The sequence below is a fragment of the Thermobia domestica genome, chromosome 2 (assembly GCF_964235325.1).
Source record: "Thermobia domestica chromosome 2, izTheDome1.hap1.1, whole genome shotgun sequence".
NCBI classification, from domain to species: Eukaryota; Metazoa; Arthropoda; class Insecta; order Zygentoma; family Lepismatidae; genus Thermobia; species Thermobia domestica.
Window position 1 is genome coordinate 318,683,325 of NC_137455.1, and position 15,413 is coordinate 318,698,737.

Below are 15,413 nucleotides of genomic sequence, written 5' to 3' on the forward strand. Positions count from 1 at the left end.
ATATATATATATATATATATATATATATATACACGTGTGTGTGTGTTAATTTAAAGCTTATGTAGATTAACTTTATTCGTTTTCTAATCTAGTGACAACTGCACCTCTGGCGCACATGATCCTTAGTTCGATCTATGCTTAGACAAAATATCGAACGTAATTAAGTGGCTCGGATTAGTCCTTATATTAGATCCAGGTTTCATATAGTATTGAGTGAAATCTAGCTTTACCATAACCAGCAAACGAACTGGCACTTAAACATTATTTTCGCTCAAAGACAAAGGTCAGTGTTTATTGTCAATCAGGGGTCTACGTAGGGGTCCAATAAACTCCTACCGGGATAGGACTATAATTTGTTAAATACGGAGTTCTACAGTAAAATAGTAAGATTTAATAATAATAACTTAGTTCGAATACCAGACTGCATTTATCCTTAAGATTGATTTTGATACTGAAACTCTATGCTTCTTAAAGTTTCAATTTAAGGCAAACATATGCAAATAAAAATTATAATTTAACTTCAATATTATGCATTCAATATGCAAGAACCATTCATAAGGTTTAACGGCAGTGTTAAATTCCAGAATATTCAACAGCTTCAAATTAAGAAAGGCACAACGAAGAAACCTTCAGAACATCCATACTAGGAATGTTTTACTTATTTTTTATTTTTGAGAACTACTTTAACATGATAAGTAAAAACACTATGTAAATATAACAGGCTGATCATGATATATCGAATGGCTATTGGTTATACCGAAAATCAATAATCAGTTAACTACATTATGGTAAATGTTTATTTTTGGTTGTATTGTTTCTAAGTAGTGATTGATTGGTTATTAATTGGAAATAAAAGGTAAGGGAAGATTCAACATGTTCTCTTTATTTTACCCTGTATGTTTGTTATTTTCTTAACCCGTAAGTACTATGGACCGTCTCTCAGACCGCTGCGACTTTTTCTATCATTATATTTTCTACACCCTTACCACTACAAGTGGATCTTTTCGTCTACCTTCCTGTCTACCAAATAGTTACATATTGTGAAGTTTTTGTTATAGTAGATCCGCTGTGCGAAGCGCTGGAGGGGTCGCGCGGTCTCACAGACGTACTATAGTAGTTACGTGAGTATTTTACGGTTTATCACTCTTTCGTTATCTGCCAATTATTAGCAGGTTGTGACTTACCGTGTGGCTCGTTTGGCACCACACATCAAATAATGAGCCAGAGACTGGAATACCTGAAATAATCGTGTATTATAATATGACTAAAGGCCGAGTGGATACTGTAAACTAAAAATTACACGTCAAGTCGTCGAACAAGACGATGTCCAATGACAATTTTCTTTATGCTGCGTATGTTGGATGTTGCGTATGGTGTCAATCCGTATGTTTTGCATCAAGCCTAGGCTAAGTCCGCAGTGATGACAAGACTTGGTTTCATGAAAATGTTGGCAAAAGGACTTCTTAGGCATCAAATGGAATGAAATTTGTTCATCGGACATCTACCACAGAGGCTGAGTTTTTCAATCAAGAGCATACTTCAGACTGAAAGTAAGCTTTCCACCATCCCGGACGAATGATGAGTTCGATTAAAGAAAATTATGGCCTTCTGTCCACTGCGTCCTAAGCGGAAAGCAAGATATTCATATCAGTGGTGTGGGGTGCACATGAGGTTTCAGTGCAACAAAAAAGTTCCAAGTGCCTACCCGAAGAACGTGCGTGAAGTCGGAAATGCTAGTACAGTGTTTTCTTTACCGGTAAAACGCATTTTCTTTACTTTCGCTATCACGCTATCACGAAACGTTAGTTTTGTTCATTATCTTTTCACTAAGCAAAAATATAACAATACTTTCTTGCAGGTTTGAAAAAGCTACAATTCCATGATTTTTTTCGGTTTTTAATGTATTTTTTATTATCAATGCATTTATAAGAACAATATTTTTTGGATTAGTGTTGTTTCGACTACATAGAAACAGAAAAAAAATTGAATATTTCAACAATTAAAATTGTAGAATAACAGTGAAAGCATTGTCGCAAATTTTGACTATGTTCTCTTTCTCATTGTTTTAGAAATATAAAGCTCTTTTTACATCGTGAAATTACTATGCTTCATTTTTGTATAAACAACTAAAATATGTAGGATAGCATTTTTAAAACTATATACTAAAACAACTTTTCAGAAAATGTGAAACAACGATGCGGTCTGACAGACCGCTCCATAGTACTTATGTGATAATTTTCGTCCATAGTACTTAAGGGTTAACGAACATTTTTTTTCGCATGAGAGGTTTGACCAACTAATGTTAATAATACTGTTCATGATCTTTTTAAGATACTTCCATCCACTCTAATCAAGTTATTCTCTGGCCTTGGCTACTTTCAATGATAACTAGATCTGTATTTTAATGGACGTAATATGTAATAGGATGCAAAATTTAAGTATTATATCTGTTTTCTATCAAATTCCGTTAAGTCACAGAGGAGAACAGCGTGAGATTATGTAACGAAGATAAAACAAAGTTATTCATTGGATATCGCTTATTCACCACCACCGACAACACTCTTACATCCCATCATTGAAGGGTAACAAGCATTAAAGTATATCGAATGTATTCAGAAGCGGCTCACAATCGTGAATAACGTGTCTCCGTGTAGAAGAGTGTAATATATTCGTAATTCATTGTCGAATGGTTAAGAGTTACGGCGAGAAATTAATAAGGGTTTGCTGTGTATATAAGTGTTACATACAATCTAAACCAAGATTACCGATGTACTCGAACAGAGTGGACAGTTATGGAAATCTGTTATGGAAGGCGAAAGTCATGAACGCTCGAGAGAGTTTAGATTTTGGTTCCTGAACTGTATCATCCCAACATTTTAGAGAACTCAGCAACAACCTGAATAAATCAAGTTATATCACGTAGTCGTACTTGGAAAGTGCTTGGATTGCATACGATATGTTTTTCCGCTCCCTACTTCACAATCTTAGATGATAGCCTCAGTCTTTTGATATGCGGGATGTGCGACCTTCAGTAAATAGATTCGGTTTATCTACATTTAGTTATCATTTGTGTCTTCCCTCGTAGCTTCACTCAGTTGGGAAAACAGCCCTCGGATTAATCTACTAGGGTGGGTCGTTTTTCCACTGTTTTTCGGAACGAAATACAATACCTGGCAAATGTGACCCACCCACATGTACATTACAGGTATAGATTTTTTAAATCGGACATCTGTGTGAACTATTGTCTCAAAGTTTCAAAATTTCACTGAAAATTACAAAAATGTCAAAATTTTTCATTATTTTTAGTTATGTTAAAGCAAACATATTTTCGGAATTATACATGCCAGATGCTATGAAAACTGACATTCAATACTCAAAATGCCAGTTATATACCCCTGCGGAATGTTAGGGGAGCCTCCTCTGGAGCCGGGGAAGGGAGCAAATTCAGTACAATGAAGAGTTTCTTCAGCTATTTTCGTCCTTGACTTTTCCTTTGACTGGTGGTTCATCGCGGTAGCAGAGTATTGTTATATTTCACAACGATACTCCCACCCCTGTTCTTCACAATAAAGAAATGCCCTTCTCCTGTCCCGATCTGCTTAACTCAGCGTAGCAGTCAGGAACAAGTAGGATACGCTTAGAATTTGGCGCCATTTCTGAAGCGCTATATTTTCTTACTGTTGCCTTCAGCTTATATGAATTGGCAGTTACATATAATATTTTGCTAACCACTATTTTCACAGAAAATACTGTATTTCTTCTCTTAAAAACGTCAATAATGTTTTTACATCACAGAAATGACTTATAACTCGAACATTTATTGTAATTACTATAAAGAGTTCTTTCAAAAATACTTTAAACAAAAGCAAGGAAAAAGTCACAAAAATGACATTCGAGTTTGTGTCACAGTGGACTGAATCGCTTTTTGAAATCCCCCACTACGACTTCTCTGTATTTTTTCCTTGAGTCCGTAAGTGTGGCTGTTCGTGACTACAAAGGTAGTAGAAGAGCGCGAGGAGGAGGAAATATAGTTCTCTATAGTTCAACCACAGTCCGCTTTCCTTCGGGGCAAAACGAAGCTGTGTCGATATCATGAGCAGAACGTTGAATGGGGACAGAGTCATCATGGAAAATTTTCTTCTTTTAGGTTATTACATTATGATGTTGCAAAAAAGGACTGCTGGGTTGGAGGGTTAAGGATTTTCATTGAGAAGCAGAGATCATTTCTTTTCTTCATTCTTTATTTTTTTGAAAACAAGTCGAGTTTTCTTTAGTTATTTTTCCAGGCAGTTTTCCAAATCATGGGTACTTTGTTGAAAAGAATGAGTATAATATTTTTGTGTGATATTTCATTTTTTGCTGTGTGTATGCATGTTGTCTATTGTTTAAAGCAACTAAATGTTCATAATATGAACGACAAATGTGCTAAAGCCATGTCAGCAAAGTAAGGTATATTAATTATTCTCTATATGCTGCTTACGCTCGTCGATCTTTTATTTCTTATCATTTGACTATTGCCGGGTGTGTGCTTCGGATTTTTTTCTGCTTTTCATTCAGTCAAGAGAATGTCACTTTCGAAATTCGTTCTTTGTGGTGTAAACCATTGACAGATTTTTAAATGAAAGCCCTAATGATTTTGACGAAGTTACACTATAACAAAGAAAGATGTTCTCCTTTGTTGTCTCGAAGTCGGCAAATTGGGTTAAAGTCTAAAAGTAACAAGGAGTCCGCTTTTTCTTCGGTAGCCCAACAAGTTGCAATCCAGAAAGGAGTTATTTGGAATAAAAAATCTATTCCAAAAGTAATACGTAACATGGTAATTCAACTAATTACCGCAGACCACTGAACTTTTTGACATAGCCTTCTATAAATGTATTGACTTTTCTACATGATCCTGCCGTAAGCACAGCAAAGTTCCTATTCTCGAACAACAGTTCCTTCTTAATCAAAGAGGTCTTATAATTGATCACATCAGGCCAGTTGATTAAGCAGTAAGAAAACAAATGCTGATAAGGGTTGGACGTTCCTGTAAAAGGCGTAGGCATGAAATTTCCTTTCTCATCATCTGCTTCAAATGACAATGAAGCATACGTTGGAGACAAAGCTGATTATAGCTCTTCTGAATAGGAGACGAAATCCAGAGACAGAACATCTAAACCGAAGCAGGGTTTGACTAAAAAGGTTGATTGCCCGAAAATACAATGTAAGCGAGAGGGTTGCAGCACATATAACCCAGCTGTGCTTCTTATACTATAACTTCTGGCTGGAATTATAACTTCTCAAGAGTTTAGCGACATAACATTTTCTTTGACTGTGGACAGGAGCAAAATAAGGCGTGCGAAACTTAAAGTTGCTCGAAATTTAAAATCAAGTTCTAGAAATGATGATCCCATTAAAAGCCTATACTTTGATGGTCGAAAGGATGAGAGTAAAACACACACAGGCATCATTAGAGAAAAGGACTTATCACTTGTGGCAGAACCTAACTCTCAATACGTTGATCACGTGACACCATCCTCTGGCTCTGCGCATGACGAAACCATAGCTATTTTCGAGTACTTCATGAACCAACTCAAAGTTTGCTTTGATGAATTTGAAATTCTTGAGTGAGATGGAACAAACATTAACACTGTTTGAAAGGGTGGTATTCTTCCAAAACTGGAGGAACTAACAGGAAAACCTATGCAATGGGCTATTTGTCTCTTGTATTTTAATGAACTGTTTTTGCTAACTCTCTTCAAGCATTTTGATGGCACTTATTCAAGCCCCTATTCTTACACAGATCCCATAGGTTCAAAACTATCTGACTGTGAAATGATTCTAGTAGTGCCTGCAGTGGTGCCATTCAACCAATAAAATGTGGCTTACCTATCATAGTGCAAAAAAGCTCAGAAAACTTAGTAAAGACCTGAGACACTTGTTCCAGATATCTCAAACTATTGACTCTGGAGCATGTCTGGAAGAGCTTGTTTCTATGATTCCTGGAAAACTAAATAAATCTCGCTGGTTGAGTACTGCAAACAAAATTTAAGATTGAATATTGCAACCCAAATAAACCACCAAGATATTATTAGAAATTGTGACATTCATACTTACAGTCTATGTGGCTATGAAATACCTTGTTAGAAAACAGTCTTTCATTGCAGATGATCCTCGTCAAGTCTTTGAGACCATTCATGGGTCTAGATACTTACGAAGAAAATACCAGACTGTAATATGTTCATTCATTCAGGCGAATGTATTCTTCGCACTCCCAGAGCATGTTCTTCTCGCCATAATGACTGATGGTCGACTTGCTGTCCGAAAAGATGCATTATATCATATAAGATTCTTAGTGCTCAAGAACACGAAGGAGGGAATTTTCACAGCTCCATTAGATATAACATCATTTTCAGACTGAATTTTGAGGTGAAAGGTTACACTGAAATTTTCTTTTGGGAATGCTCAGATGTTTCAATAACTGTACTACCAGTTCTAAGGACAATACCAAACAAACAGCTCAGGAACACACTTTTACTTCCTGACAACATTGTGCCAGAATGGTAATTCACCGTTTATCTGTACCACAAGAACGGCTCTACATATGGATGGTTGGTTGGGATGGGCTGGCGGAGGAGTCCTAGGTGCAGCCATTTCCACGTGATAGGCTCTGAGTTGCTTGGCTAGGTAAGCTAAGAGTTGCACAATCGTTTAACTGTACTAAATTTGCCCCCTTTTCTGGCCCGAGAGGAATCACTCCTATCCCTCTCAAGGGTATATAACTGGCATGTTAACACTCGAATGTCAGTTTTCATACCAACTGACATGTATTTAACGAAAAATATGTTTACTTTAACATAACTAAAATTAATCAAAAACTTTGGTATTTTTTATAATTTTCAGTTAAATATTGAAACATTGAAGCAATAGTTCTCACAGAAGATATTATCCAAATTTTTAAAAAAAAATATATTCCTGTAATGTCCATGTGCGTGGGCCTCTTTGCCAAGTATTACATTTCGTTCCGAAAAAATGCTAAAACGCTGCGCTCTATATCTAGTCCCGAACAAGTAGGTCCTAAATTAAGTATAATTAATGAGTATGTGCTAAAAAGGTGAAAGCAAATGCAATTGAAATTAATGAATGTGCATCAAATATAGAAATTCCAAGTAACGAAGTACTAGAATTTATGAATAGGTTTAGAACTTAAGTACTATTATTAGTGAATATGTAACATACGAAGAAAAACAGATTTGAAATGTTAAACAAGTTTTTCTTAGAACAAGAAAGAAAAAAATATACATCATTTTAATAAAGAAACAAAAATGATTGATAATATATTCTTGTACTTATAGAATTTTAATAACTTGTACTATGCGGACTAAAGATGTGAATCTCACAATAGTCAGAAGAAACTCTCGAAAAGAACAACAACATTTAGAATTGTTAGAAGGTGGAAGGATCAGTGCGAAAAATTACTGGAGACAATAATTTTTCATTAGAAATGGAGTTGAATATATGAGACAATGGAAATATTTCAAACAACACATGACACGAAAAAAGTTACTTGTGGTTAAAGAATGGTCCAATACGTAGGAAGAAGTTTTTATATGAAAACTCACAGACGTTTGGAGGATTATAAAGCATGAAAGGTTTATATAATAACTGATCTCCCAGTAATAACAAAATTCTGATAAAGACAATTAAAGCATATGGTTGAATAACGCTGTTAAGTACATTTTGATCATATGTCTACAGTATATTTAATAATATGGTATATGTCGACAGTATATTTAATAATATGGTATATGTCGACAGTGTATTTAATAATATGGTATGTGTCGACAGTATATGGTGAACACTACAAGATGTCTTAAAGTTTTAAATAAATTCCGTCCATAGACAGTGTTGATGAGCAAAAACAATAACAACCATATTCAGATCAATCCCACACATTTTTAAAAGTACGGTTAGCCCAGAATACTAGTTATCTTAGCCACATCTACCGCAAGACTAAAATTCTGTTACAAAATGTCAAGGTATCGCTCCGAAACAGCTCTTCTCTGATAAATCATAAACATTACAAACATAGAATAATTTTTCACACTTTATACAACAGATAAAATTTACCATCATGAAAAAAAAAATATTTCGACCGGATGTAAGAGTTTCTGCATTCGAAAATATGGCCTAAAAATTTGATCGTTCAAAACTCAGAAATGAGAAAAGCTACAACATGATATTTCACGCTATTATATAGCAAATCAATTTCTAATATCATGCTGAATTTGAAAAGTACCGAATGACTTTGGTAATTGCTTTTCTCCAAAATATAACTCGAAGAAATAAATATAGTATCACTAGTAAAATGCGCCTACAGAAGGATAGATTTCCAATTGCTCTTTTTACACTAATTTAAGAATCGCAATCAAATGAAGCTATTACTAAATATACAATTCCATGATGTTACGAGAAAGATGACCTCAACCTTTGGATGACTCAAATACTTCTTATGTTTATGGTAAAAGTGCCCACACTTCAACATATATCGAAATGCAGTTTTTCCATGTCCTAACATGAGGACAGTAAATTCAATGTTACTATTCTCAAATGCACATATTCTAAAAAAGTGCGGTTTTCTAAAAAAAAAAAATGTGATATCAAACGTTGGATAAAAATAAATATATATTTATCTCAAATTTGAGATCAATTTCCTCAAACCACATCGTGAAATATCTCTGAAAATAGCTCCATTAGATTCAGCAAGCTGAAATTAGTATGAGAAGTGCAATTAAAATGCACACTTCTATCCACAATTTCTGTCGCGTGTCTTTAGAAATTATATAAATGAGAATGATTCTCCTTCTTATGATCAAAATGCCACATGTTTTGTTGAAAGTATGCACATGAAGGAAACACATATTTCCAAAAAAGTATTTCAATTAAAAAATTAAGAAATAAGCAAGTTATAATTAAAGAAAAGAAATCTCTGAAACTTTGATCGCCAAATTCTAAGTTCCATTTTAAGTAAGCGTGGCAAAACGCAGCAAAATTTGCAAAGACAGAGGGAATATTTACTATTAAAAATATAACGTAACTCTCTCATAATGTTTGTTAATATACATACAGCACAGCTCTAACAATCTAGGTATTAAAGATCTTACACGGATTAAACAATGGATTAAATAGAAATAAGACACAAAATATGCGAAGAAATCAGGCATTTTCTCTTATTGCCTCCTTATATATACGAGGGCTAGTCAAGAAAGACTTGGACTGATTTTTTTTCTAGGCAATTTATTATTACTCAGCAACAGGCACATGATCCTTTTCAAAGTAGTCCCCGCCCATTTGAATGCACTTTTTCATTCGAGCCTTCCAGTCCTCAAACACGTGTCGCAGGCCATTCTTTGAGAGGTCCTTCAAAACCGCCTCCGATGCCTTCAGAACCTCGGAATTATCGGAGAAGCGGCGTCCACGCAGTCTGGATTTTAGGGCAGGGAATAGAAAAAAGTCGCACGGTGCGGTAGGCGTCTCCACCATCCTCAAACCTTTGCAACAGCTCCCTGCAAGTCTCCACTCGAACGGCCTTCTGCTCTGGTGTCAGGAGTCGCGGAATCCATCGCGCACACACTCGGCTCATGTGGAGGTGGTCATGCAAAATTTTGAAGGCACTGCCATGAGATATGCGTAGTGCGGCTGCCAGATCGTCGATACTGATGCGGCGATCTTCTCTAACAATGACTGCTGCCGTGTTAATGTTCACCTCAGTAACAGCTGACGCTGATACACCTGGTTCACCAGCTTTCGTGATTGTCATTCGGCCCTCTTTAAACTCTTTGAACCACCAAAACACGGTACTTCGTGGCAGAGCGTCATCTTTGTAGGCTTGTCTCAACATTCCTAGAGTTTCTGTTGCACTTTTCCCCAGGCGATAGAAGAACCGTATAGCTGCAAATTGTTCATCTCGTAATGACTCCATTTCTTCTACAGGCGACTTCTATTGGTGGCGCAGAACATCACCTGCAATAAAAAGTCGTGGTTACCAAACATGCAATGATTCCTTAACAACACTTTATATATATGCACAGAGACCCACCCTACTTGTATGCCAAACTATGAAGCTCCAGCGTTAACAGAACTGCCGGGAAAAAAATCAGTCCAAGTCTTTCTTGACTTGCCCTCGTATATATATATATCTACCAAGTGAGTGCGATGTTTAGTTGCATTCGTAGAGTATTTGGTTAACGCGAGTTCGTTTGGTGTTCGACTTTTTTCAGGATCGTCATTTCAAATTCCATACCTACAATAACTCTTTCCTTTCTCTCTCTCTCTTTTATTTTTTCTTTAATCAAACGTTGATTCTGTCAAATCGGAAAACAATAATGTTTTGTTCTAATAATGTGTCTTAGTATTAGTCTATCCATTTAAGTTTCTTTTTATATTTGCAAATAATTAAGATTTATGTCTTTAAAGAATGTTACAATGATCGAGAACTTTATAAAAAGCGTGGGTCTTCTAGGGTTCATTTGTTTCCTCCATTTTTGTATTTCATCGTCATCATGCATCTCATTATCACCGTCTCCCTTAGCCTCAGAATATAATCGTATGACATTAAACCTAAAGAAAAAATAAAATATATAATTAGATAACTATAATATTTTCACATTATGTAAACATGAACTCTAAAGTTGTCTACCTTATGATCGCAGGAAAATGACAGAGCCATCAGAAATGAACGTAGTTATCACTTTGCTCCAAGTGGGACATTAGACTGTCAAACTATGCTATACTTAAATATCGAAAGTCTCCATGTGTCTATCGACCCCTGTTAGAACAACAATGTTAGGATATCGAGAAGCGATATTTTTGTAAGTGATTCAGCGTTTTCAGGATAGATATCGCTCCGTTATGTGGTTGTTATTAATATTATTAGATTTATGTGTCACCTGCTATTTCTACTGTATATATATATATATATATATATATATATATATATATATATATGTTAATTACTTAAAATAGTGAATGAATAAAGGAAAACCCCCTAGACCAACCACAATTTTTGTAACCTCTACATTCTTAATACAACACTTCCTCGAAGAAAGGGCACAACCCTTTAAACGGGTGGACGAGAAAATAAAAAAGGTATGTGCTATCACTTTTCCAGAGCTTACTCTGAAGAGTATTTGTTATATGTATTCAGTAAAATTTTATTATATAAGAATTCAGTAAAATTTCAAAAAAACATGATTGCAACCATTAATACACTTTATGTCCTCTTATTCAAGTAAATCCTAGGCAATTGCATTTGTTTGCATTATAGTTTATAATCACAGCCATTTTTAGTTAATTTTAGAATTTACTACTTGCTTTGTTCCTTGTATTTAAATACAATTAAAATTTGTAAAAGCTGTTCTTTTGCAAGTCATGTCCTTACGACAATAACTAAGAACTAGTTTCAAACAAGTAGGGTTGTGTGTTATTTAATAAGAATTGACTTATCATTATTTGAGTATAATTAAAACTTTTTAAGTCTCATTTCATAAGATTAAAAGTATAAAAGAAAGAGCAATATTCCATTAACGTCAGGAATTTCATCAGTCTTGTAAAATATTTAAAAAAAAACTTTTAGTGAAAGGAAAGTGTGTAACGATCCCGTTACTATGAGTTGGAGGCGAAGAAATAATGGAAAAACTATGTAAAAAAAGAAGAAAGAAAATGTTTATAATTATGTAATATCGATGATTAACTTTCTCTGATTTGTAAAAACTAACAAGAATTAGTAACCTTTCCTCGTTTGCTTCTTTTTTTTAAAAAAAAAAAAAATAATGTGAATCTACGATTGTGGTGAGTGAGAGAGAGAGAAATACATTCCTTTTCTGTTTGGTCAATTCAAGGTCGCTTGCGCGGTAGGTGACGTGCCTTATCGCGATCGTAGCGCCGCTGTCCTTCGTGGGAGCTCGCAACCTTTCCGGCTGCGAACTGACGTATTAATTTGGAAGGAAGGAGGACGTTTTCCTGCAGTCTCCTAGCAGGCGGATAATTTATCGTCGATGTTAGAATATGGGACGCGTGTCTTGTTCGTTTGACTTAGTTTGTAGTGTCTGCTATTTTTTGCATTAGTTATATCTGGAAGGAGTTGATTCAATATACAAGAATAAAAGTGCAAGTTGTGTTGTGTTTCGTGATTTTCTTTTTTCTTGAAAAGAAAGGAAGAAAAATAGTGATACGAAAAGTTGCAAACGGAAGGTTGGTGTTTGACCATGTGCATTGGTGCTGTCTGAGTAAAATTGAAGAGGTTAGATTATGCTCTGTGATTATCCAGTGTCTAAATGGTGCTCGAAGTATTGAGTGAAATTTGTATTTGTTCATATTTCCATACTTTTAAGTCAGACAAGTTTGTTTCGTGTTCAGGTGTGCAGGGGCATTTGATGAATTCAATTAGTAACGTAGAAATCTGTATAGTTGACCTAAGTCTTGGTCAATAAGTCGCTATTTCTTTCCTCGCCGAAATCTATCGTATTTTATCGAGAGTGTTAAATGGTGTATTTCTATGTGGGTTCCTTTCGGCAGGAAGATTAGATGTGCTAGTGAGTAAAATAAATCTGTTCTTGGCTGTTGCCTTAAAAATAGCATGTTATGCATGCATTAATACTCGTAATATCCAGAATCTGAGGTGGTTTTTCTTTTGTTGGTGGAACGATGAAGTGGGATATTTCGAGTGAGAACAGAGGTTTGCTCCCCATTGCACGTTGGAACGCATAGTCTTGCAATATAATAATATTCCCTGCAATCTTAGCGACGACCACTCTCTGGGTTCAATTGTCTGACGGATTGGTGGAATGATAATGTGGAAAACGAGGGAGAGCATTTCAATCTGTTGAAACCAGACCTAAGTTTGGTCATAGTGGTTTTAGCGAATCTGGAAACAGAGCGTGACTTTCGATCTTTGAATGGAAATTAGTTTGGCTGAATGGGGGAATGAGAATGTTGAAGATTGAGGTGAGAGTAGTAATGAATGTCGTTTGGTAAGAGACACTATACCTTATCCTGGGTTTGTCTCGTAGTATCACTGATTTCTTTAGTGACTCTCGATGTTTTGTGGTCCGAGAGAGAGCCGACTGAATCAGTGATAGAACTAGTTACATTCGGACGTTTTCGGTTTTCAGACCTAAGCATTGGTCTTTGAGTTACTTTTTCGATCACTGCCTAAGCACGTTTATTCTTGTAATTTGATAAAGAACAGACGACAAGCAGACTGAGAGCGAGGTAGTAAATACCAAAGAAAGGTAAAAAAAAAGAAGAATATAAGAGGTGAGTGTTCATTAATATATATATCATAGTTGATTGTCCTTTGTTTGTGTTCTATGTTTGTGGGTCGTCATTTTTGATTCCAAAATAGTCGATTAATAGATTATTTCTTTGGACCGCGTTAATAATTACGTGAATTTCGATTGATAATTCAGCATTGTATTTTTGGTAAGCGGGCTAAAACCCGATGCATATAGTAATTGTTTGTAATCTGCTTTTTTTTCAGCATATATTAATGCGATTAGTATTGAAATTGAGCCAAATAGTTTTTGAACAATTTTTGAGATTTATCCTGTTGCTTGCTATTGTAGGCGAATGGTGCGGTGAGGCACGGCACTCCAAATTTGCTGAAAGATTTTGACATACTTGTTAATTTAATTATTATTGTTGTTTTCAACATAAACCTAACGGATCTCTCGATATTGGAGATTTCCCCCCCCAAAAAGGATTTTTCTTGATCGTTTTTCTAGATTTTTTTTTCCTGAGAACTTTGATTTAAGATTCTGAAATTCGATTTAAGGAATTTATTCTCTCTACTCTGGTCAAGTAAATTGAAATTGATAAAAAGAAAAAGGAATTATAAATATTATTTACGAAATTCATATTGAGATTAAATTGTTATTGTTCCTGGATAGGCTTATTATTCCGATAAGAGTTGAACTATAATATGATCAATGACTGAATATTATCGTTGAATCTATATCACGAACAGACGTCGAAGGAATAAAGAATTGTTTGTTGCTCAACATATTTTTTACCCGAAATAATATTGTATTATTATAATAAATTATATACACTTGAATTGTTGTTGTTGTTATTATTTATTTATATATATATTTACATATATTTATGACTGGTAATTGGTATTTACATTTACTTATTGTTGATTATGCTGAATTATCCATCTGTACCTGCCGTATGACTCGGAATTGCGTTCTTCTTCGTAGATCCCTCTGAGGTCGGACTTGGGTAGTGTTGATTGGTCAACATTGCATGAGCTTTGGTATCCATGAATGTTGTCCTTTTAACATCGGCTCTTGTCCTGATAGCGGATGGGAACGCTACAAAATGGTTAATACGTCAGTTCCATTTTTTTTAATTTCATTTTTTTTTTCTCGAACCTTTTTTGCTTCTAGTCGTAAAATGAATTTACATTTGAAGTTTATTGTAAGTAAAAACTATAATCTTGAGACAGTTTAATCATAACAGAGGGTAAAATATTTTGGTTTAAATTGAATAAATTTGAGAATATTGAATATTAAGCGAAATTTAAGATTGTAATCAAGTCGATTGAATATAACAAACAAATATTTTTCAAGACTAGGTTTTGGTAAATAGGGTTGTTCCATGCTGGTTCTCTTTGGTTGTTGTAGTATCCGTAGTTAGTTTAGTTATTAATTTGTTTATGCTAACCTGTTATATATATTTTCTTGTGTATTATTTCTCTTGTTACCTGAAAAAAAAAACGTGTTTAAGGAATTTTTGTGAATTTGCCACTTTATGATGGCTAATCGATCTGAGTTTGTGAGTATTAATATACCCGATGGGTATTCAGAACTAGTAACACGAGATAGAACTGGTTGTTGTGATGCTGATTCACGTTCTGATTTTGGGCAATTCAATATGTCATTAACTCCTCCCACTCAGGGAAGTCTTTACGCCAGACGGGTTTCAAATGAAGTCAATCGGAGTACTATTGGAAATAATGATAGTATGCATTCTGTTAGTTATGGGTTTAGTAGGCAAGTTAATGCAACTAGTTTAGGAGAGTCTCAGCGAGATGTAAGGCAAGTTGCCTTTGAAGCTCCATTAAGGCAATCTGAACAGACAGGGTTTGTAAATCGGGATTCTTTAAACGATAACGTTGCTGGAAATATTCCAAGTCAGAATACTAACAGATACCTTAATCTTCGTGACTATTATCGAAGAGTTTCTCAGATAAGGAATTCTACTCCGAAAGCTCCTTTGAGTTCTCCTTTTCTGCAACCTATAAATAGATATGAAGCTAGAAATAGTGCGGAATCTGGTGTACACGCTGGAGTTAATAGATTAGATTCTGGTGGGATCGAACATAACTTAATGGTAAAATATGCATTCAAAAGAAACAGTGAATCTCTTGA

General features: G+C 35.0%; 1 protein-coding gene across 1 annotated transcript in view; it reads right to left on the minus strand.

Moving 5' to 3' along the window:
- The window catches only part of LOC145679498 (aminopeptidase N-like), a 92,410-nt gene extending 78,106 nt beyond the window's left edge, over positions 1 to 14,304 (minus strand). The window contains exon 1 of the mRNA XM_081750077.1: positions 14,205 to 14,304. Within this exon, the coding sequence (XP_081606203.1) occupies positions 14,205 to 14,304 (100 nt within the window). The remainder of the gene's footprint in view (positions 1 to 14,204) is intronic.
- Between the last annotated feature and the right edge of the window lie 1,109 nt (positions 14,305 to 15,413).